Here is a 25,905-nt window from a genome sequence, read left to right on the forward strand (position 1 = left end):
TGGTGGGTGACAACAGGTTATTTGGTGACAGTTCGTGCAGTGCAGTTCTGGCTTGTGCTGGCCCAAAAGTGAGAGCTCCGGAATGTGTTTAGCCATCTAGTGATACAATAAACAAGACAATTACTAACACTCAAAACAAACAAACACTCACGAATATTCCTTGGCAATTTCTACTGTAGCTCTCAGTCCTTCCAGGTTTAAAGCGCAAACCCCAAGCGAAGGAAGAGATTAGCATTTCTCTGGCCCCTTTTATGCTACCCCACATGATCCCTTGGTAAATAATTTCAGATGCGTCTATACCTTGCAGCTGCTACCTTGTTTACCTTCCGGGTCAATACGTTCCTGCAACAGAGTCTCGCTTCCATCCAGGCTGACCGACTTCCCGACCTTGGAAACGAACTGTCAGGCCAGCCCGTCCAGATACTTTTCCTTTCTCTATTGAAAACCCTCACAGGTCGAGAAGGAGAATTATAACCAGAACTCATTGTATTTCTGTCACAGGGACGTAGTGATGTGATCTTTTCCTTTGTGAATGGTAAACGTGAGAACCAAAAGAAAACTGGCAAAATAAATCATGAGTGTTTTTGTTTTGTCTAAAAATACTGTTTGCTACTGTTTAGACAGCTAACACGATTTGGGGCTGTCAAGGAAGGACAGCACTAAACATCTCTACACATTGTTTTCACAAGAATGGTATTCATCATGAGCACTACAGTACGCACTGTGGACTGCTGTTTGTGTATGTGTTACGTGTGCGTAAAATATAACAGGACTATTATTATCATTTCGGGTTCCACACGCTGATTACAAATAAATGCAATACACTCCGCTGTATCATTGTTTCCGCTTGCATCATTGTTTATTATTGTTTACTGTCTTTTTGTCACCAGACCCCTTGGTTTGCAAAATAAACCTCCATTGCACCTGGATTAATTTTGTCAGTCTTGTTGTTGATCATCTGCACCTGCACACTGCTTACCACTTTGCCACAAACACCGTATCATTTATTTGAGCAAAAAAATGGCTCCTAGGGAGATTAACTATTCCGTCATTGAGAAGGAGTGTTTAGCCATCAAATGGGCTACTCATTCTCTTGGCTATTACTTGTTGGGGAGTTCTTTCTCTCTTGTCAATGATCATGCTCCTTTAAGGTGGCTACATACGATGAAGGACAATAACACCGGGATAACTCTGCTGTTTCTGGCGTTACAACCCTTCCACTATACTGTGAAACATAGTGCGGGTAAGAAGCATCAAAACGCTGATTTTTTCTCAAGGGAGGGGGGACCTTTGGCATCACTTCGAGGTGAGATAAGTGATAAAGAGAGAATCAATGCTATAAATCGCCCTGCCAACCAGAAAGGGCAATGTGTAAGGTTGGTAGTACACTTACCCATATGGAGGAAGCACGAAGTTGAGCATACTCAAAACAATTCCCATGCAATCAGCTGCGGGCCAGGCAGTGATTGGTTACACCAGGGTGCAGGGCTGACTGCAGGAACGAGTTGGGCAGTACAAAGGGGACGTAGCTACATGAGTATAGCCCCTTGAGCTGAAAACGTAACAGACGGCCAGAGTCTGTGTTGTTTAACGTTTTGTTACCTGTGTTCTTTTTGTGTTTTAGGGAAGAGGAGTGAGGACCCAAGATCTGTCACTTCAGAGCGAGCAGTCAACCCTGAACACTTCCTTTCATGGCACAACACACACGAGGATGCAGGATGGACAAAGTCCTTTTGTTATTACTATTTAGGGTTTGCAAGCCCGCTGCGTACCCCCCAATACCGTTGCTGGTAGTGGGGCAGATTCTTCTGCTTATTAAATAAAAACACGGATCATTTTGGGAGAAATTACTGTCTGGGCATTCACTTTATTCCCCACACCACTTGCGCCTGACAACAGAGCCCCGTACAGAATCCAACCTAATGTGTATTCAATTATACCTAGCATGTCCTTATACTACAGTAAATAAATGAATCAAACAAGTGGACATCCCTTTTCAGCATCTTGCTGTAATATGATTATTTTCTCTTGTTATCTATCAATGAAAAAATGCAAAACGTTTGACCATAGCTGTACACACACAACATTGAAATGTTTATATTTGGTGTGGCAACATGGCAGGCGGTCAAGGCTGGTCAACTGCAGAAATAGCAAACCCAGACACAGAACATGCAGTTTAAAAGCTTTCACACACTTTTAATACTTCAACAATACAAGATTTATACAAAACTCTTACCCAACACAAACTCGAACACAAATGAACAAAATGGCACCCAAGCTACTGCTATCCCAGTGCAGGGTAGGAATCACACCCTGCTGCTCTCAGCCCTTCTCTCTCCATGTGTTCCTAGGCCTTAGTCTCACTCTTTTTGTCCACAGGGTTTTTCCTTCCCTTTACTCAGGGGCCAAGTGTGCACAGGTGTCTCAATTAACTAATAATTACCCCCCAGGGTCCTAAAGCCCCAAATTAGAGTCAAGAACACTTACTATACCACATTGGTTTTAGTATTGTAATGTACATAGTTAGTTTTATCTTTCCATTTGTTTTAAATAAGCTCCTTTAAACTGCATGTTAATTAATTTTTTAACCTAATTTAACATAGCCTTTTAGTTTTATATATCCTGTTTTAGCAAGGCTTATCAACAGTGAGAGACAGCGTGGCTAGTGGGTTATAGTATGCAGGGCTCATTTAGTTAAGTATATTTATAGCTATACACATGTATTGCTTTCTTTTTTATATTAATGCACTTGGTTTAGTTTCCTTTTTTCTACTGAATATGTAGTCATCACGTGTGCTTGTGGCAAAGTGGTTAACAGTGTGCAGGTGCAGGTGATTAAAGAACAGACATACAATTGTAATCCAGGTGAAATGGTTTGTTTTAATTTATTTTCATGTTCAGTGCCGGAAGGCAAAACAAACACTAAATAATAATGCTGGTAAGTAATACAGGTGGTCCCGAAAAAAGTCCCAGTATTGTATCCCCACATTAAACACAAAACACATACACTAAGTCTGTTCGTGTGTGAATTAGTGATTGTGGTACAATAAAGTTTACAGTGACACAAGTGAATTGCTGTCCCAGGTTTGGCAACAGCTCCGGAACGTGTTAGCTATCTAGTGATATACAAACACAGACGATTACTAACAGACACAAACAAACAAAACACTCACGAATATTCTTAAAACAAAAAAATTCTTATTTCAGCAGTGGTTACTGTGTCTCTCATGGTCCTTCAGGTTCAAGTCCACAAACCAAGTGAAGGAACAGATTATGATTGTCCGCCCCCTTGTACGCTCTCACGCATGACCCTTGGTAAACGAATGCAGCTGCCTTTAGAATCTGCGGCTGCTTCATTGTTTCCTTTCCAGGTCAATACGTTCTTCTTCCAGACTGACCAACTTCCCAACCTGGGGAAAGAACTGTCAAGTCAGCCCATCCAAAGAACTCTGCCCTTGCTTAGCGCTCTCACAGGTCGGGAGGGAGATTTATTATGCGATTAATATTTTATGCTTATTTAGTGTGTATTTTTAAAAATCCTATTGACTTCTCCAACTAGGAACCCTGTATCAATTAGTCTGATATGCATCAATTGTCTATTTTTTATATACAGTCTACTTTGCAGTTGCCACATGAAATTCCTTTCGAATGCACCATGTTTTCTTTTTATGCTCGTTTCCATTACATTTATTCTCAGTTCAACTGAATTTATACTCATTTCCACTGAATTTATACTTGGTTTCCATTATATTTCTGCTCGATTTCATTGAAATTATACTTGTTTCCATTGAATTTATGCATTGAATTAATTTGCATGAACCACAAATATAATTTCTAAAATGTATTTTTTTTTTAAAAAAACAGCAAAGATGAGTACAATAGAACCCCAGAGTTATGAACACCAAACTTACAACAGGACCGAACCCCCACTTTCAACCGGAAGTATGCAATCGCTCAATCATATGTGCAATGCAACCTATATGGCGCTCCTAGATAAGCGGCGTGCTGGTCATGGAGAAGACAAAATTACTGTACCAACAAATTTATTAAAAAAGATGAGGCAGATTTCAAAGCAAGTATGTTCAATTTTACTGAGCATAGGTTTTTTTTCAAGCCAAAGGAGGCTAAATGACCGAGCAAGCTGCACAAATGCATTTTGTTTAAAAACAAGCACAATGTTATCCCAGGTTTTCCTGGACATGTAAATCTGTGATTTTGCTACAGTTGCAATTCCAATGGTAACGTCAATTGAGCCTTTTTTCCCATTTACAGTACTGTTTTAAAGACTTTAGAACCATAACAATATGAGTATTGCATTACTGTGCTATATCCTTGTATTATTCTTCAGATTGAGGGTGTAGATAGCAGGTGTACACATTTTAAAACCGCTGAAAACTCATTTTCAGAGTTACGGGCATTTCAGACTTCCGAACAACCTTCATTCCCAAGGGGTTCGTAACTCTGAGGTTGTACTGTACTTTACCTTAGACATCATTTGCAGATTGGTCAGATCTTCACTTCAAAGTGTAGATGTCCAGTTGTGCTGATCTCCACTTCAAAGTATAAATGTTAGTAGCGTTGATCCCCACTTAAAGTATAGATGTCCAGTGGCCAAAATTAAAAAAATAATAAAAATGGCTTGTTGATTGTGGCAAAGTGGTTGGAATGTGCAGTTGTAGGGGTGATGCAGTGCTCAAGACAATGACAGACAACAAAGTACTAGTGCAATAGAGGTTTATTTTTGTAATCCAACGTCTGATGACAAAACAGTAAACAATAATGATAACAAACAATACGTCTTGGGTTGTGTATAGCTCTGTTTAATTAATCCACGGGAAGGCCCCGAAATAGTAGTCCAGATACACACCCACACGATCACAAGTCCACAGTTAGTGCTACAGTGCTTGTGGTGCAAATGCAGTTAATTGTGACAAGTGTGCAATGTTGTCCAGGTTTGATTGCCTTTAGCGACAGCTCTGGATCACGTTAGCCGTCTAATAACAACAACAACAAGCAAACAGTTTTAGACATGTCAAAACACTCACGATTACAATACAGGTCTCCTTCCTGTTTAGTGTTAACCATAACAAAGGAACAAATCACCTTGCTAAATCCCCTTATATACTGTCAATCATGACGCCTTGGTTAACAATTACAACCACTCCTCCAATATGTAGCTGCCACATAGTTTCCCTTCCGGGTCTAAGATTTAGTGTACCGTAGCTCTGCCCCCTTTCTAGATGACCAACTTCCGCCTAACCCTGGGAATGAATTGTCTGACCCTCATAGGTCGGGAGGGAGATTTATCACCAAGAATCATTCTGTCTGTCACATTTGCTTCGCTCAGCATCCACAGAATTAGGGACAACATACAAATATCGCTTGGACAGTTTTGCAATGTTAGGAAAGCGTGGTTCTGCCGACCTCCAAAACGTCATCAGTGGAAGATAACGACTGCATTCCTTTGCATGAAACCGGAAGCCTTCTAATTCAACATTGCAGCTCCTGTTGAAACCAGGTATGGAATCCAAGGGACAGCATCCAAGTTCAAGGTAAGTGCTTGCAGGGGATCAAACACCCTTACTGCTTTAAGGAACTGGTGTGCTGGCTGGATGAAGCAGGGTTTTCTTTCACTGCAATCAGGGTCATAGGAGCTTGTAAGCTTATTAACAATTTCAGTAAATGTTTTAATACATTGGCTTTGAAACCCTGCGTCACCGCTGTGTTGCTCAACCTTAAGTGCTTGGTATGTATTAAGTAAGTTATAAACTTTATTGTAGGCTTAATGAACACGAATCTCATGGCTTTCAAACTATTTTCAAGTTTTTTTTGCCATACCTTGTGATTAAGTCGAGTTGCATCTGCAACATTTCCGAATGGTCCAGCAAACGTTTCAGCTGTTTTAACACTTCAGTGTTTACTGTCATTTCCATTTCATACTCCACAAAGCTTAAGTAAAATGGAAGGTACAGTGAATGATGAACCAAGTCAGGCAGTAGTCCCTTATACTCTTGATTGTAAACTTTTGACATGTAGGATGCATTGTCCTAGATAAATGCACCGACATCATCAAAATCAGCGTTAAAGTTATTCAAGCACTTTATAATAGCTTGTGAAGTGGTGTAATTAACAGCCTGTAGGTAAAGTGTAACTGCGAGCACAGCTTTCAGTTCTATGTCAGATACATGTTCACCATTTAGGCCTTGCAAGACAAACACAATGTGTAACACATACTGATCTTGGGCATCAGTTGACTCGTCAGTGACCACTGACAAGCAACCACACTGTTTTACCAATTCCATAATCTCCTGCTTGTGATACTTGGCAGCTAAGTATTCAAGTCACAGATGGGTTGATAAAAGAATCACTCCACCATTGGATACATTCAGTCTGATGAACTTACGTAACTTTTGGTTGTCCAATTTTTCAAGAGGGATATTTGTGTTTCATGCTTCACTGCTTTCACACTCACGGTACTGCTCTGGACTCGTCTTTATGTGATACTTGAACCAAAATGCCTGTCAACAGATGATTTTCAGTAGTGATCTACAGTAATGTTCCAGGAAGTACAGAAGAGCTTACCTCCATCACTGTATAAAACTCCTCCTGGATACTGCTTTATGTGATCTTCTTCAGACACATTTTTTGCTTTTTTAGAGACATCCATTTTCTTGTTTACAGTGCGTAGTATTTTAATTTCCTACCTAGATTGCATATAGTCACATGCCGAACATGACATAATCCCTGCACAGCACTACGTGCATGTCGAATAGTACACGCAGGCACATAACAACAGAGCTGTAGAGTTTAGTTTATGTGATTTTTTTTGTATGAAATACAAATTTGAACATTTATTTTTATTTAAGAATATTGAAGAAATCACAATTTACACAGGGCCTTAATCATGAGGAATATGAAAGCAATGTTATGACTGCGATAGCAATTTTCTTTCTTTTACTTAAGGTATATGTTACAATCCCTAAACTTTGAGGAGCAGTGTAATACTGCTGATCTTACCAGGCCTGCTGCACCTGATCATTGGGCCACATGAGACGGCAGTTGTGCCCAGTGGAGTTGTTGGCCTTCGGGAATGCCATCAGGGTGCTGAACACAGGGTATGGGATCATGACGATCAGAGACAGGATCCAGGTGGAGGCAATGACACGGTAGGCATGACAACGGGTCTGCCATGCCCGAGACTTGAGGGGGTTACAGATAGCACTGTAGCGCTCAATGGCTATAGCTACCAGGCTGAAGGTAGACACACTTACTGAGATTCCTGAAAAGACCAAAACAATAGATAACAGTAAACATATGAAAACATATGCATGGGCACTGTAGATAAAGACAAAATATAGAGATAGCACAGACAGATTCCACCTGAGGAACTACATGTAATTATACAATGTTCTCATATTAACACATCTACCATTAAATTGCACTTACTGTAATATAACTGTGGTTATAATGTAAATGGTAAAAATCCAGATAACTCTAAAAATGTACCATATATACAATTATTATTATTATTATTATTATTATTATTATTATTATTAATGAAGATTATTGTTGAGGTTCAGAAGGCAGAGCAACTTTGGAGCAATGCCCCACTCTGGAGATGATGTCACATCTCCCCAAACTTGGAGGCTCCATCGGGACTGGGGGGGTTCCCTAAGCCATTCTGCCTCCCATTATTCAGATATTATTAAGTACTTATTGAAAATATGAGTATTGTAAGTATGTCAGACCACAGAAAATAAAAGCTGGATCCACCTTTTTAATGTTGTATTTTAGTGTTCATAAATACAATGCTAATGAAAGATCAGGGGAAATGGTTCCAGTAGGTAAATGGAGAGCCCTGCTTCAAAAAAACTCAATCCTGATCTTAACACCTCTACTATAGAGTTCTGGGCCTTTATTAAAACAAAACCACTTTGTAAGTGAATGTCAGTCTTTTAAAAACCAACCCTCTGTCTGAAAGAAAATTAGAAGAGCCTGGCTATCGCAGGGTAATTACCAGTGCCAATCTGGGCACACAATGACTGAGCAAACAGTGCTTGTGCTAGGTACCATAGCACAAGAAACTTTAACCAGTTAAGAAGATTAATCGTAGGTTGATGTTTCCAAACAATTACATAGTTACAATGTAAAACAGTGATGGAATTACTATGCTGTATAGGTCTGAGGTAAGGGAACATTCAGGCAAAGTATTGGAATTGATTCTATAGGATGCATTTACAATGAAGTGACAAAACAACCCTGTGACAGGGCAGCAAAATGTCAGGCAGTCAAGGCAAGAACTACATAAACATATTTCATATAACAGCTATGCCCTTTTTGACAATTTAATTTCTAAACAGAAAATAAATAAAACAAAACTAGTTTTAATTAGTAATTACAATAAAATGATGTTGATGCTTCCAACAACTAGAAACCTGTTTGAGGGACTATTTTTATCCAAAAGTAAATATATTTTTTTCCGTTATAATACAGTAACTTTTATAATTGTCTCCATCACACACTCCAAGGCTTGCACGTTGTTGTATCATGTTATTGTACAGGCCTTTTTTCTGTTTTCATTTTATTATGACTCTCTCAGGTGGGGGTACAGGGTGGACTACATTTTTTGGAAAGGCATGCAGCTTAAAAAGATTGAAAACTCCTCTTCTAAAGTGCTTTGGTACAATGAATATCCTTTACTCAGTGATACACCAGCATCACTGTGACACATTTCTCAATATTTTCCCCAAAAGACAGCGAGTATTGTAGAGACACCAAGGTTGTATTTACAGCTTTACAGTTTTATTTTTTGTTCTTCAGAAACAAAACATCAGGTCAGTATATTAAAAAAAAACAAAAATAAGAAATGGTGGATGGTTCTGAATCAAATATATTGACCCCCTCACTGAAGAAAATATCCCCCTAAAATGCTGTGGGGGGGGTCCACATTGACCCTCAGTCTGTAAGTCGTGGAGCAAACAATGGATGGAAGGTGCAGGCCCCAGAGATATACCCTACTTGGCTTAATCCAGACGGTCGTCATGCTGATGCGCTGGGGAGACTGCACTATGGTTGATCCACTGAGCCAACATCGCAGCCATTGTGTGTGCTGATGCACTGGGGAGTCAAAATAAGCTGATCCCTGGAGACAGCATTACACTTCAGCCATCAACACCAGGCAGAAGGATATCTACATCATCAGATGGAAGAAAACTCAAAAAGCTCTACAAATGTCTGTGATATTCTTTGAGCGCTGGATGCGGAAGCAGCTATCTCCTTTGTTTGTGTCCATGTTATCTTTGTGGTGCATGAGAATATCTGTATTGCTCAGAAACTCCCTTTTTTCGGCTTCATTCGGCTCAGTCGGTCTAACTCGGCCATTGAATGGTTTTCTCAGCTTTTTCCAGAGAAAAAAATGACTAGAGACCTGTGCTTTATGTCCAAATCCAACTGGTGGGTGCCACTTTAGGAGCAAATTTGTTGCTACAACTTATGACACTAAAGAGATACTAAAACAGTAACTTTGTGGTACTCACATATTTACTCGCTTATTCGGCTGAATGGTTAATCTATGCAACTGATGAGTACAATGAAAACAGCATGTTTATATTTGATATGTTATGCAAGCACATTGTCATATATAAATATCTCCAGTCTGTGTGAATTGGACACCACCCTTCCACATACCCAAACACCAACTTAACAACGGTCCTATTTCTCTCTTCTCTTTTCACCCATTAATAAGTTAAACATTTGCATTACTTTAACCACAGATAGAATATAGAAACTTCTCTTAATAAAGTGCATTTATCACAGTTGTGTCTTCACATACATAAGAGCAAGAAAGTAGATAAAACAATTAACAGGGAGAAATCCATAACATTAAACACCAAGCTTACATGTAATATAAACATAGCAGCAATTTCCATTAAACATATAAAGATAATTTTTTATTACGCTAATAACTCTGTAGAAATGAAGACCAGTGTTTATAAAACACAGCAGTCTTGGACGATCCAGTAATTTAACAGTTAATCCCTGCATGTAATTCATTCAATGATCGCTTTTTTTGGCTTGAAACAAACAGATCAAAATTCCTCATTGAACCTCGTCAAAGGCAGAAATAGTATAATCCCAAGTGCGATTAGAAAGTTCAGCACAACCAACCTGTTAATTCCAAACAATATGTCGAATAATAAATGAGCAGTGTTCTTTCCAAACCCGTTTGCAGCTTTCTATAGTCTCTGTTTCCAGTTAACATTCTTCATTTCAGCTACAGCTTGCAACTCATCCACAGCAACCTCCAACGCGGCAAGGAAATCCATATACTCCCAAAAAAACCACTTGTGCAGTGCTTGCTTCAGGACTTACAGACAGAGGGTCTGTATGCTTCAAGTTCAAGTGTCTGCATATGACATGCCTTTAAACCAGGAATAATTCCGGTTGCTCTTCTTTGAACACTTTCTACAGCAGCAATATCCTTTTTGTAGCGAGGTGACCAGAACTGAACACAATATGCTAGATTAGGTCTTAATAATGCATTGTACAGTTTTAACATTAGTTCCCTTGATTTAAATTCAACACTTTTCACAATGTATCCAAACATCTTGTTGGCCTTTTTTTATAGCTTCCCCACATTGTCTAGATGAAGACATTTCTGAGTCACCATAAACTCCTAGGTCTTTTTCATAGATTCCTTCTTCAATTTCAGTATCTCCCATATGATATTTATAATGCAGTTTTATTTCCTGCATGCAGTACCTTACACTTTTTTCTATTAAATGTAATTTGCCATGTGTCTGCCCAGTTCTGAATCTTGTCTAGATCATTTTGAATGACCTTTGCTGCTGCAACAGTGTTTGCCACTCCTCCTACTTTTGTGTCGTCTGCAAATTTAACAAGTTTGCTTACTATACCAGAATCTAAATCAATAATGTAGATTAGGAATAGCAGAGGACCTAATACTGATCCCTGTGGTACTCCACTGGTTACCACACTCCATTCTGAGGTTTTTCCTCTATTCAGTACTTTCTGTTTTCTACATGTTAACCACTCCCTAAACCATGTGCATGCATTTGCTTGAATCCCTACTGCGTTCAATTTGAGAATGAATCTTTTATGTGGGACTTTTTTTGTCAAAAGCTTTCTGGAAATCTAAATAAACAATGTCATATGCTTTGCAATTATCCATTGTCGATGTTGCATCCTCAAAAAAATCAAGCAAGTTAGTTAGACACGAGCTCCTTTTCCTAAAACTATGCTGACTGTCTCCCAGGATACTGTTACCATATAGGGAATTTTCCATTTTGGATCTTATTATAATTTCTATAAGTTTACATATAATAGAATTCAGGCTTATTGGTCTGTAGTTACCTGGTTCAGTTTTGTTTCCCTTTTTGTGGATCAGTATTACGTTTGCAATTCTCCAGTCTGTCAGTACAACCCCTGTGTCAAGAGGCTGTTGCATGATCTTGGTTAGCGGTTTGTAAATAACTTCTTTAATTTCTTTGAGTACTATTGGGAGGATCTCACCCGGCCAAGGGGATTTGGTTATTTTAAGAGCTCGTAGTCCCTTTAACACTTCTGCCTTGGTTATGCTAAAGTTATTTAAAACTGGATAGGAACAGGTTGACATGTGGGGCATGTTGTCCACATCCTCCTTTGTAAAAACTTGTGAATATCTGCTTGTGGGTCTGGGGCTTCGTGCCTAATAATTGTTGACAGCTGCATTCAAACCTTTGACTAGCCATGTTATGTAATCTTCAATTTTGAACAATATCAGTTTTTTTTTTTTTTTTTAATTAAGTAAAAACTTTTTACTTTGTGTAAAGAGATAAGACAGTCGAAACAGTAAATGTATTGATAAGAAAAGTGGAACCTTAGTTAATTTTATTTGGAATTTAAACTTTCACAGACAAACTGTTACGAAAGACGTGATACTGTATTATCGCTGATTTAATTTCAAAAGTCATAAACTATGTTTCTTTGTTTTGGGGAAAACAGCCACACAAATGTAAAACTGTAGGACCAACAGCACTATGGAATACAGCCTGCTGTTTTGAGAATAGTGTTGAATCTTGTTTTCAGTACTTTATTCAGTTTATATTTTTTCCTTTTTTAACATTAAAAAAAACATGAATGCAATGAACAGATATGTATGTGCATACAAATAAAAAACACACAATGCTTCACTTTGAATTAGTTTACATTTAATGTACTTAAACAACATAGAACACCAGTACCACTGTCAGGTGTGCTTTCCAGAGTGACGTTATCTACAGTGAAAACTCAGGTTTGGGGCTGTCAAAAAAATACTCATTTTTAAATAAACCTTTAGAGTGCAATCTATATGTATGTGCATTGCTGTTTTAGTAAACATTTGAACGCTCATTAATACGTTAACTTCTAACTGTTAAATGATAGTGTGTTCCGGCACTTTTTGGGGGGGGGACTCGAGCACTGGATTAACCGATACCTTCAGCAACACCCCTGGAATAAAAATACTAAAGATTCTGAATTCCGTCACGCAAACAAACAACTAAATCTACAAGCTAAACATGCAGCTTGTCGTGACTGAAATTATGTAAATCATAAAAATCAGATTTCAAGAACAGCTCTGAAGAAACTGTATACGTCTAGAATCGAGCGAAAAAACACCTACTAACTTGCTCTTAAAGTGTGGTTCGAGTACAGTTTTTCTTTCATAGACAAGGAAATGAAAACACAGCTAATCTCTGTAAAAATAACTTTGTTGTACTTAGCACTGTCACTGGCCGTGAATATGTCACTCAAACATCAGCATTACAGACCAAAAATCAAGATGAAAATCGAAAGGTGCATGTCCAGGTCTTTTTCAGGTAGCTGGTGAAATTGTCTCATTTGAGGTTTGTCAGTAAATGTTTTTTTTTTCTTGTATTTTCATTTTCTTTCTCTTATAAAAACATTTGTTTAAATTCTTCTGTTACTGGTGTGAAGTTTGTTCTTTTTTTGAATTGAACTGATCTTTGTTTTGAATGTATCCTATTATTGTCTGCTTTACAGTGCTTGTACAGAAGGTGATGAAACAGGAAGCAGTGTAATATAAAAAATATTAATCATATTCATACATAAGAACGTAACTATACCAGAATTTATTTTTCCTGTTTAGGGATCTGTTGCCATGGTAAGATAGAATATATATTTTTCATTTACAGTATGTCTGAGACCCTAGCAGGAGCTTTGTGGTGGAGCATTATAACAGGGTTCCATTCCATTTGTAACCTTTTTGACTGCCATTCCCAGATTATATTTCTAATCTCTCATCTTTATTGATTTTTTGTATATTATGAAAATCACAGTGTACCATAAGTCAGACAGTATCAACAGTTAAACTGAGAGTCTGTAGTTTTATTTATTCAAACGATAACTCAGAAAATAATATACCATTTTTACACTTTTTAATTAGTTGTACTTAAGTTATTTTTTCAAACATCCTGTCAGGAGCACTTATTATTACTATTATTAATTATTATTATTATTATTATTATTTCAACATTATTTGCTTTTAAACCCTTTAAACACAGCTAAACCTAAACAGATCTTTTAGAAGAGTAGAGCATTTTCTCCAAGTTTCTTCATTCTAAAATCCATGCACATATCCCTATTTACATGGCATATAAAAAAGCAGGTCCCAGCTGCCAACAGCACTTACCCATAAAGTAGGCCACAATTTTGCACATGGCTTCCCCAAAGATGAAGTCCCCGAGCAGGTTGGGGATGAGGGTGAATGGCATGCAAAAAAGGGCCACCATCAGGTCACTTAGGGCCAGCGAGAGCAGGAAGGAGTTGGTGACAGTTTGCAATCGTTTGTTCAAGATCAGAACGATGATAATCAATGTGTTTCCAAAGACACTGAGCAGGAAAATCAGTGAGTACAGCAGAATTCTCACAGAATAATCAAAATCTGAAAGACAGTAATAAGAGGACAGCATTAGTGTTTCTTCATCTACAAGTATGACGTACCTACGGTAACCGTGTGTACCAAAACTGGTGACATGCAAGCTAGAAAATATTTGGTAATATACCATAACCCTTGTTCCTTGAAATAGAAATATTATCCATTACCAATTGGGATATACCTCTATGTAGCCCAATTTACTCGAGTCAAAGCTGCCATGTTATAAAACCTAACATTCCCTTTCAAGTATGAAATGTTATTCCATTACCGATTGGGATAGTATACCCAGCATTGTCCCAAGTGCAGGACTTGCACCAGCAGATGTGCTAAAAGGGGTCCACAGAACCTAAAAAAGTGTGGGGTGAACCTGCACCTCAGTGTGTATGCTGTAAAAGGTAGACTGAACAGCTACCCTTAGCAGCCTGGTATAAGAACCCAGGGTTTTGGAGGGAATCTATGACATCTAGTGTATATACACTAGAGATACAAGTGTAGGGTAAACCCACACAGTGGTGTATGTCTGTCAAAGAGTAGACTGAGTGGCTGCCCTTAGCACTCTGGTCCCAACATCATGGTTTTGGGGATCTAAGACATTCAGTCTAGAGAACCTTGTGAAAGTATGGGGCATCGCCCACAATGAAGCATTACGTATATCACAGATGCACCCTGGTTGCAAGCCTCTTGTGGAATGACCAGTGGCCTTCTATGATGAGGGCAGGTTGGATAGATCATACATAATCCAGACAGTGTTCACAATCCACTTTGACAGCTGTTGTATGGACAAAAGTTGCTCTGTTTGACGCCAACTCTGATACCAGTCAATTTTCATTTTTTTTAAATAGTGCTTTATATGTGGTAAGTTATGTTTAATTGTTCTTAAATACAGCGTTTCGGCTGTGCAGATGTTTGATATGATGTGCTTGAATAAAACTTTCGAGTTGTATCCGATAGTTTGTCTTTCATTTTAATACTGATGTTGTTTAAAATATAACTGTCATAATGACTGCTGGTGGCGGTTTTAGGTATGAGTAGAACTGCGGCGGTTCTAGTGTTAAACAAGCATTCTCTAGTGTAGAGCCAACACTCCAATTTTATACAAATATTTATTCATCTGAATAAAGGATGTAACTTAACTGAGACTGTGATTCTGTTTAATTTGAGGATGTAAAAAAAAAAGGCAGCTCCTTATTTTTTATTCAAACCGCCGCAAACAGCAAGTGAAGTTAAACCGATTTAATGAAATCAGGAGTCATTAAGATTTGAAATCTGGTTTGTGTTCGGTTTTAATTAAAAATAAGGAGCTGTCTTTTTTTTTTTTTTTTTTACATTATCAGTGAATCAGAATCATATTCACATTGACGTTGCAGGAGAAAAAACTAAAGAGATTTTGTTTTACAAAGCAACTCTTTTTCAAGAGTTTAATTAACAAACAGAGTTGGCTCAATAACTTTAAAGGGACATCAAGTTACCAAAATAAAAACTGAAAACAAAAGAGCCCTATCCATGCCAAACTCACTTGAATTGTTACATCAGCTTCTCTACTGAACGCCAAAAGAGCATCTGCTGACTGCTGAGGCGTGCTTTAAAGAGGCCAGTTTGTTTCTCCTCAAGTCTGATCCAGGAGGATATTCAGATGAAACTGTGTTGTGATTTGTTTCATAATGACGTTTGAGGTTGCTCAGTGTGTAAGCAGTTTGTTGCAGATGAGACCGAGGTTTGCCACTGTTTTCAGTGAAAACAAACCCTTCCTCCCACTCTGTCTTACACTTTCGTTTACGACTCGTGGAGGGTTTGCTCAAGCAAGCACTTAATTCAAAATTAGGAGATTCACTTTGAACTACACATCTGGCTTTCACTCGAGGTGATCGAAATATACATGCGCCAGCGCCAAGTGATGAAATGCCCTTGAACATGCAGAGAACATGCAGGCTCAAAGAAAAGAGACAAGGGGAGAGAAAAAAATAATAATAAACGCAAATGAATACAGAGAACATAAATAATAAACATGCTGTGTTTAGTTTTACTTTTTTTATTTTCATGTTTGTCTGTTATTCATTCGTGTGCATCACCCAGCATTATTACAGTGTTGCAGAGCTGTCCAGGTGCTGAAATGAAGTATGCAGAAATATAATGGAATAAAGAGCAATCTGTCTTTTATATTCGGGTGCTGGCTGAGAACCAGATGCAAATCGCCAAATGTCTGTGGAGGACAGGTTCGGAGGCTGATCACTACAGAACAGGGTTTCTCAGAACTAACTGGCTCAGAGATGCTCTGTACGGCCTCAGTACCGAGCTGTGGAGGCAGTTGGTGCAGAAAGGTGAATGTTCTGTAGATGCCTGGATCTGCCAGATAACTAGTTCCTTACTAGTAGCCTTCGCTAAAGTGACTGTGGTAGGGTGTGTGGGTGACTCACTGAGTGACTAGGGAGTCAGAAGATTTAGTTGAAATGCCACTCAGGTGCACTGATTTGTTTAGTCCACAAGGTGGCACTCTTGTGCCATGCTCCAATACCGGCAATGGTAAGACTTTATTTTAGAGTTTCTAGGGGTTTACCAACAATGGTAGTCGGGTGCACAAAGATGCAGGGACATACGGGTGCTTGAAAATAATAGTCAAAAACAAAAAAGTGAAAGCAAAAGAGAAAATAAAAACTTAATAAAACTACAAACAAAAGGTGCTGCTTCGCGCAGCATCGTGCAGCCTCCTTTGATCAGCGAGACCCGAGTTCCAAAAATGCTCTCCTACTCCCTCACTATCACTAATGGGGTTGCCCTAGCTAAAGTAAATAACGTCCCAGTTTGGGCAAGTAAAACAAAATGTAACAGCTGTCTTCCGTCGTTTCTGTGGTCTTTCTTTTTCCTTCTACGTGCTACATAAAGGAATAGAAGAGCGTATTTTTTATACGATCAACCATTCCCCCAGGACCCGCCCCTCAACCAATCAAAGGGTCCCCCGCCACACCCTTGCTCAACCTCTCTGTGTCATCACTATGATTGACGAGAGGGTCAAAACAGGGATTCCGATCTCCACCTGCAGGATCACGCATGCGCCAGATAGCCAGCTCAGATGTCAACTATCACATTGATGCCGACCAGCTGCTCACTAAAGCAGCACCACACTGGGGCTGGTCAACTCCAGTCAGCACAGCCACGCACTGTACCTATAAATATCCTTTAAAAGTCATGAAGCTGGTGCTCTGGAGCAATCTCCCTAGAATGAAAGAAAGGAAAATAAACATGTATTTATTTTTCCTAATGTTAATAATACAATATTACGCTCTCTCGCTTGCAGAAAACATGCAGAAGTATGATCTACACTAGAAGTGTGAATATTTTTCCACAAGTAAGTGGGACAGTAGTGCAGGCTCCTTCCCAGGCAAGGCTGAAGAAAAAATTGGTGCTGACCCCTTCTGCTTATGGCACTTTGTTCCCTCGGGGGCAGGGTCTTAGTGCCTGTTGCAGAGGGGTTTCTATCAAGCAGCTTTGACATGTAAATCAGGATATACAAAGGTATATTCCAGTCGACAATGGATAACATTTCATACTTGAAAGGGAACATGTAAGCAGGACTCCCTTATCACATTTATTTGAAAATAAAAATACCTGCTGTGACAAGTCCTCTATAAGCTGTGATAAATATGCAACTATGTTTAACCACAGAAAGTTGCCTCACCCACCCTTGTACCATGGTGAATACTGTAGGCCCTACATTTTGTTGTAAAGCTACCAATACCAGTGGCACTGGAACAGTTTTTATAGTATACAGTTTAAAAGTCGTTGAATAAAAACTGTTAATAAAACAAAGCCAGCATCAACAACTGTTTATCTATTTAAGTACAAAAATATTTAACCCCAGTCTTTACTACAATTTTTACAACATGCTTACCAAAAAACATGTAGTGTAAAGAAATCAGGACATTTGCAATAACCGTTCTACTGTATATAAGCTTCCTGCGTTCCAACATCTAACCAACCTCGCGATTAAAATATCCCTTCCTGTTGTGACAGTCAGCATAGATTGGCTGACTGATGCATCCCCAGCACACCTAGTTTCTGTGTAGGTTACATATGATTGTATGATATATGAATTAATGTTGTTAGTAACATTTTTATTTAAAATATTAAATGTGTAGTTTTTCATGTAAATAATTGTATATGTTTGTTTAATTATTTGCAAACTTTTATTATTATTATTATTATTATTATTATTATTATTATTATTATTATTAGGACATTTTATCTTTATAATAATGGTGAATTGCATTTTGCTTGAGTAGATTTTTAACCACAGTAGTACAGGGAAAAATAATTGCCATGATAATCCAAATCTTTACTGAATGCTAAATGAATAAACAAATAAAATAACAAATAATTTGTTAAATTTCCAGAATACCGTATTACTTCAATTTGGCGTCGCCCTTGAATTAAAGACACCCTCGTATTGACGCCCCAGTCATATATCAGCCTTATAATAGAGGCCATCCTCAAATAAAACGCAGCTATCAATAAAGAAATATTAAGGTATTTTTTTCTCCCCCTACTAAAAAAAACACACATACACAGTAAACAAATAAACACTCAACACTGACTATGTACATGCAACGCCTCCAAAGAGACGGGAGCCTCAGTCTAGCACGTAAATTACAAACTAATGTACACACACATAGTAAGCACATTTTATTTTATGGTAGGACAGTTCTGAAAGAAAATGCAAGATAAACTACATACAGAACAGAAGTCCTTCTGAAGTTCTTATAGGTGGTTTTGTTTTTGGTTCAATTGTAGTTCAATTGTCCAATCTTGTAGTCAAAGTAGGTTAGCCACACACGCTGCTACATACAGGTAGGCTACTGTATTACAGAAAATAAGCAACTGCGATACTTCTAAAATGTCATAAATCACGTAATAAAATATTGCAGCGTTTGAAAATCATAGTATTATTAATAAAGGTCGCCCTTGTATAAAGGCCGCCCTCTTTTCAGTGCCACAGTCATTTTTATCAATTTGAAATAAATGCTGCGGCTCCAATTTGAAGTAATACGGTACTTCATTTTCACAGCCCATTATTTACCTGGGACTGCTTTGAATGGAACATTTCTTGTTGTACGGTACAAACATATATTCATTTGTCATTGTCCAGCCCATGCAGTACCACAGAATATATTTTTAGAATATGAAGTTCCCTTTTTTCTGGCCTTGTGCTAAGTTTGAAATAGTGACTGGTCACTTTGTTTATCCCTTTAAAAATTTTGAAATCTTTGATCAACTCTCCCCTAACCCTTCAATTGTCCAATCTAAATAGGCTTAGTTCCCTCAAGCCATTATCATATATTGTAATGATCCTGTTTCGTATCAATTTTCTGTTTAGTTGGTAGGTGATAAATTAACTCTGAATTCTGAGCTTCAGGTGCGCTAGTTTTATAAACCCCCATGCATTCAAGCTTGGTAGAACCTGCATTAGGTAATGCAGGTCACTTTTTAAAGCTTTTAAGTTCCTCTTATACAGCACGCTTGGAGTGCAAAAAACAATAACACAACATTCTGGATAGATAATCCGCAATGTGAATGAACTGAATTTAGTTGAACAGACAAATTAATAACGACTGTTAAGATAAGAAATAAAAGAAGAAAGGAAAGAGAAGTCGCAGTCTTCTTCTTTTCGAGTCCAGATACTGCACTGCAAGTAAAGTTTATTGAAGATAATGTTTGAGTTGCAAAGTTACAACCAGACATCTTAAAGGTTACATGGTGACAAGAGTTTGCAGGTATCATCTTTCCAAGCACGGATCAGAGCAATACAAACAACATTTCAGTATTCTCAGTTTACATGCAGTCTCTCAATGACATCTTGATTTTTCCTTAAACCAATCAGGGGGAAAGACACAAATCTCTTATCACTTGCTTAATTGTCCATTTGTCTTAACCCTAGCTTCAAAGTATCTGGTTCAATCCAGTTTCTCTTTAAAGAAGCTAGTAAAAAAACATGTTTTATTTCTAGTTTGTAAAGATGTTTAACAATATGTTGGTACCTCTAACACAAAAACCATGATCCACCCTAAATGGCAAATGCCTTTCATGTTAGAACTGGACATCAAAGGAGAGGCCAACGCCTATTTAAAAATGTCTTGGAGGTCAGCCTTGTCCTAGCAAGGACAAAGTGACCAGAAAGATCTTCATCAACTTACTGTCTAAGTAGGAATTTAACCAGAATCTGACGTAATCTTCAACCCATTCTGTGAGTTGTAGTCTAAAAGACCAAAAATGAATTTACATCTAAATAAAATGTGCAAACAATGATAATTAACTTGGCCAGAGACCTTGTCCCTAGGCGCTCGACAGCTACCCACAATGCTAGCCAGCTAGCGCATACACGAACGATTTCATGTTAGCTAGTGCCGCAGATAGGAAGTGGTGTGTGGGCCATCACCCCCCAAAAGAAAGCCCTCAAACAATGACTGAATAATGAATATGATGAATGGTTACGCAAAACCCACAGTGGCACACTGCCACCTACCCCCAAAAGATAGGAAAGGATGAACGACTGGATAAAATGAAAATTATTAATCGTTAATGCAACAGTCTTACCCCTCTACACAACAGCCTTCTAGTTTTACTGTTAACATGAAGGTAATAAAACAGGCCTGGGATACAAAAATCAGATGTTCGTATTCGCTAGAAATGACAAAAAAATACCTTGCACTTATTTACTGCCTCACCAAAAGTTGCGTGACAGTTAAAAAAATGGCAAATGAGCAAGAAAAAAACTTGTCCCAAGGGACAAAATGCTAGAAAAAACTACTTGTCTTTCGCAAAAAAAAAAAAAGGGCTCATTAACCCTTACAAAAGTGTATAGTTTGTGGCAAGCTTGTAGCTAATGTCCCGCAAGTTTGCAGGAAACTAAAAACAGTTAACCACAAAATGTCACCAGAGGTATGCAGTCATTTGCCAGTAGTACTAACATTAAAGCAAACCTCTGGCAACCAACAGATTGTTTGCTGCAAATGGCAAACACTTTGTCTGAAGTTTGCCAGAAAAATTGATTGCCATTAGTGGCAAACACTTTGCCAAACAAAAGGTGGAGTAAAGCAAATTGTAACAATTAGAGCATGCCCATACTATTTATTACAAAAATTATAGGTATATTAAACCAATCATGCTGTAATCTTTTTGTTTGTTTGTTTTGTTTTTAACTGTATCATGTATTTAGAGATTCAACAGAGCAGTACAAAACCCACTAGAATCCATTACAATGCACAATTCTCAGATTAAACTGGATTACAAATTGAAAAGGCATAGGTGGTTTATTTTTGATTTATTTATTTATTTATGTGACCCCCTATAGGCTATTTGTCTCAGTAATATCATTTGCAACACTTGCTACTGCTGTAATTATTTGTATAATCACAACTGCTATTACTACTACTAATAAACACAACACTAAAAGATGCATTTCATGGAACAAAAATACATTTGACGCGACAGCTCTGAGTAACAGAAGGTTGCATGAATTAATGTGATTTATGGCACTCGGGAAGAGTGCCATTTACTTTATATATATGTAGCGATGATAGTGGATAGAAAAGCAAGTTTTGGACTCGTGATGACGAAGCCGTGATGACAGAAAGCTGGTCTGGGTGACCCCCGATTCCTGGAAAACATAAATAGTAGCCCATACTCAGAGTGAGAGTCGAGCGAGCGACTTGAATGCAGATAAATTTGAGCATCAATTCGAACAGATACTGCGACCTACGAGGTCTCGAGCAGAATGCACGAGCTGCAGGATTCAAGAAGAGCTTCTCAAGCTTGTGCATATTCCATTGGAAAGACACGAACCACACCAGTTTACAGGCGAATTTACACAGCTTTACATTTATAAAATATACAACAGTCAGCAACACACACCCTGGAGTATAATAAAATAGTTTCTATGTTTGCTGTTACTCTAGGATTAAAATGTGTAGTGAGAATGTTTAACATCTATTATAAGAATATTTAAGTAAAGCCATTAGGCAGTGAATATATTGTAAACATGTTATTGTTAGTTGATAGTTTTTTTTTCCAGTTGCAAATAACACTTGGAGCAAGTATATGCAACGTCTACCCTCCACAATCTCAGGCATTACTCCCAGTATTGCTATCTGGGGGCTCCTAGGGAGGACTGCTCCAAAAACCTTATTGATGGTCTGGAAAATAGATTCCCAAAACCTATCCAATTTGTGGCAGGTTGTCACAAATATGGCTGTAGTTGGTGACATCAGACCAGAAACAGGAACCAACACAGAACGCAGGTTTCTGAAATGGTGCTGCTTTCCGCTATATTCCACTTTCTGGATTTTAATAAAGTATTGCTCAATAAGTGAATGAGTTTTCATTACTTTCCCCTGTAGTGTCGGGGTGGGGGGGGGGGGGTCATCATAACATTCTGTGCATGAAAGTAACAGAATTGGAATATAGGGGGAGTCTTAAACCATTCTGTGTCTTCTTGGTTTCTAGTCTCCAACTCCCCCACTAACAAAGAATGCTTTTAAAAAGCGTCGTAAACTAAATACTGGACACATGGCTTATCTTCACCATCTATGAATGACTCATTCGGCGCCACAAACCAAACAATTTTAGGTGTCTTCACACTTAAGACAAGAACCAGTCTGTGTCATAAATCTACCCGACAGGGTAGAATAGCGGACCAATGGAGAACAAGGCGCAGCGTTGGTATGAGAACAACCAATGAAAAACACTTCACGTGGGCTCAGGCACTGCCCAAATTAACCCAACTATCCAGGGGGAGAAGGAGACCTACAAAAGTATGAGCGCGACATTGAAACAACGCTCCTGACACAAAATCCAAGCTCCAATACACAAACCAATCTTTGAACAGTGATAACCTGGAGATCCAGCTTGCGACCAGCTGGGACAGAGATACAGTTTTTGGACACTCTAATACGAGATAACTAGTGTTTGCCTTGGTGTGGGAGTCCACTGCGTGAGACGTCTAAAATCATAAAGTACTTGTCTAACTTAGCCCCGACTGATCACCGGAGAAAGAGTTGGATAAACAATTGAAGTCGACATAAATTGAATTATATTCAATTTATTGAGCTAGCAGTGCCGGAGTTTACGGTGGAATATCCCAGACATAACCGGACGAAGAGTGCACATCTTGTGGAGGAATTGCTGTTTCAGTGGAATATCTAAACAGTTAATGGCTCTTAGTTCTTTGCAAAGACATTTATTTCGTACCCTGAAGTGGAGACGAAATGCGAGGAAGGCAGACCCCGGAACCTAGCTGACCTTGACGGCGGGCAAGCTTAGAGCGCCTATATTGTTGAAGACACAGAACAGCTGAAGGAGGCAGCGCAAATCCGAGAATAAGCAGAACTTAAAGTAAAATTAATGTTTTGTTTTGAGTGGAATGTAAGAAAAGTATTATTGCTTTCAATTCATGCTTTGAGTTATGAATACTATAGTATTTGTTTGTATGTGATTTACACAAATTGATGTGAGTTTCATAAGGCAATTATCATTCTGCGTTTAGAAGCTAGAATCCAAATTTAGCTGTCTTGATAACAGATAATTCTTGATAGTCTGTCTGGACGCAAAGAGCGTCTTTACCTCGCAAGAGTGAGAATTGCCTTCTTAACTGGAACTATATATATATGAGACTGATTTATCGATGCTTTGATTATCAAATATTAACGAAAGTGAATATGTGTTACTAATGATACCTCTGTTAAGACTAACCTTCGTCTTAAATAGCTGTCAGGAATGCAGCTGTAACCTTAGTCTGCATCACCCCTAACAGACTGAAAGCCACTAGGGAGATAGAAGGTCAGAACAGCTGGGTTCAGGTAGGCAGAAGCAGGGAAAAAAAGAAACTTCGTCAAGCACATACAACCACCAGAAATCAAAACAACCAACAAATTTGAGTCACTTCAGAATTTTGATGAGTAGAAATAATAACAAGAGAACGAAAGGAACAACATCCAGGACCCCACTGACAGTGATAACCAGACAGCAAAAAGAAGAGAGGTCATGATTGTTGGGGACTCCATATTGAGAAACACAGCAAGTTCAATTCGCAGTTTGGACCTGTGATGAGTCAAAGGGGTTTCCTGTGATTAGCCTCCCGACAGTAGGTGGCATCAAACCAACTCGGGACTTCCCTTACCAAGATCTCGTGACCATGGCAAAAGTCATCTTTTGAGGGGCGGCACCTTGGTGAGGGGCGGAAGTACGAGTATGTAAATTCCAGCCACTGGAGTCAAGTGAAGGATAAGGACACGTGTCAGCATTGGTGTTCCACTGACTACAGAGGCGGGACATTACATACTAAAGGGAACGTACTACTGTGTTCGGGGTTGGTCCGAAAAGTGCAGCGGGTTTTTTTTGAAATACTAACATTTCTTTTGTCTTTTTTTTGTTTATGGTCACCACGAAGACAAATTAAAGACGAGTCATCATCAGTTTGTTTTGGATTTCACCCCTGCACTCCTTCCCTCACACCATTTTGTTTTTCCTTTTTGTGGTGTATAGAAAATAAAAATAAATCATTTTATTTCTGTACACATAAATTACTGTCTGGACATTCCATTTAATACACTCTCGCCTCACACCCCCCTCACACCCCCTTACTACAACAGTGTGCTGCCTTCCGGGAGCCTCGGTCAAGCACATCACTGAGAACGTGGACAGGCTCCTAGAATGAACAGGAGACGACCCGGTAGTAGTCGTCCACATCGGTACAAACAACATTGGAAGAGACAGACCAAAATCCCTGCAAAACAAATTCAGAGAGCTAGGAAGGAAATTAAAAGAGAAAAACAAAACTGTGGTATTTTCTGGTATACTACCGGCACCTTGCAAAGGACCATATGGACAGCTGGAAATAATTAATCAAAACGCATGGCTGAAGATGTGGTGCACACGGGAAGGCTTCACCTATCTTGATCATTGGACCACATTCTACAACGAGGATTATCTGTATAGATGGGATGGACTGCACTTAAATAACAAGGGAACCAGTCTACTTGGAGAAAAGATCCTCGAGCAGGTTCAGAAGCATTTAAACTAGAAAGGAAGGGGGGAGAAATCAACAAAAAAACAGAAGGGAGACCGCATCAAAACAAGAACAACAACTCAGGTAGGACAACCATTAAATGTATTTATCTAAATGCTAGAAGTATCAGAAACAAAATTCTAGAACTTGAAGCTACTGCACTAACAGGTAACTATGATGTGATAGGTGTTACAGAAATGTGGTTGTCTGAGAGTGATGGGGATAAATATAATATTTGTGGGTATACACTGTATAGGAAAGACAGGCAGGACAGAAGAGGAGGAGGGGTAGCGCTATACATAAGAAACAGTCTTGAAGCCCAGGTGTTAAACCTGGACAAAGAAAATAAAACCGAATCAATATGGGTCAGAATAACGGACAAAATTTCAAAGGGCATAATAATAGGAGCATGCTATAGACCGTCAGATTCAGACGGTGAGCAAAATAATCTGTTATACAATGACATTAGAAATGCATGTAGCAAAGGAGAAGCCATACTAATGGGGGATTTCAACTTCCCACAAATAAAATGGGAAAACCCGGTGGGTAGCACCAAGGATGAAATAGAAATGGTGGAAATGACAAATGACTGCTTCCTAACACAATTTGTCAAGGCACCGACTAGAGGGGAGGCATGCCTTGATTTAGTCTTTTCAAATAACGAAGATAGAATAACTAAAACAGAGGTCAGAGAACCACTGGCAAACTCAGACCACAACATGGTCTCATTTGAAGTGTTTTTTAAAACCCAAAAAGTAATGACTAAAGCTAAGGTTTACAATTTTAGAAAAGCAAACTATGAAGGTATGAAACAGAGACTAACAGAAGTAGATTGGAGTAAAATAGAGAAAACATCCATAGAAAAAGGATGGTTGTTCTTCAAAAATGTAGTACTAGAGGCGCAAAACAATTACAT

The 25,905-nt window shown here is 38.6% G+C and overlaps 1 protein-coding gene across 1 annotated transcript in view; it reads right to left on the bottom strand.

Annotated features, from left to right (window-relative positions):
- The window catches only part of LOC121327704 (cholecystokinin receptor-like), a 55,885-nt gene that overhangs the window by 12,132 nt on the left and 17,848 nt on the right, over positions 1 to 25,905 (bottom strand). The window contains exons 2-3 of the mRNA XM_041271852.1: positions 13,691 to 13,942; positions 7,018 to 7,279 (exon numbers count right to left, since the gene is read on the bottom strand). Coding sequence (XP_041127786.1) covers positions 7,018 to 7,279; positions 13,691 to 13,942 — 514 coding nt within the window. The remainder of the gene's footprint in view (positions 1 to 7,017; positions 7,280 to 13,690; positions 13,943 to 25,905) is intronic.

This window comes from Polyodon spathula, chromosome 15 (genome assembly GCF_017654505.1).
Source record: "Polyodon spathula isolate WHYD16114869_AA chromosome 15, ASM1765450v1, whole genome shotgun sequence".
NCBI lineage: Eukaryota > Metazoa > Chordata > Actinopteri > Acipenseriformes > Polyodontidae > Polyodon > Polyodon spathula.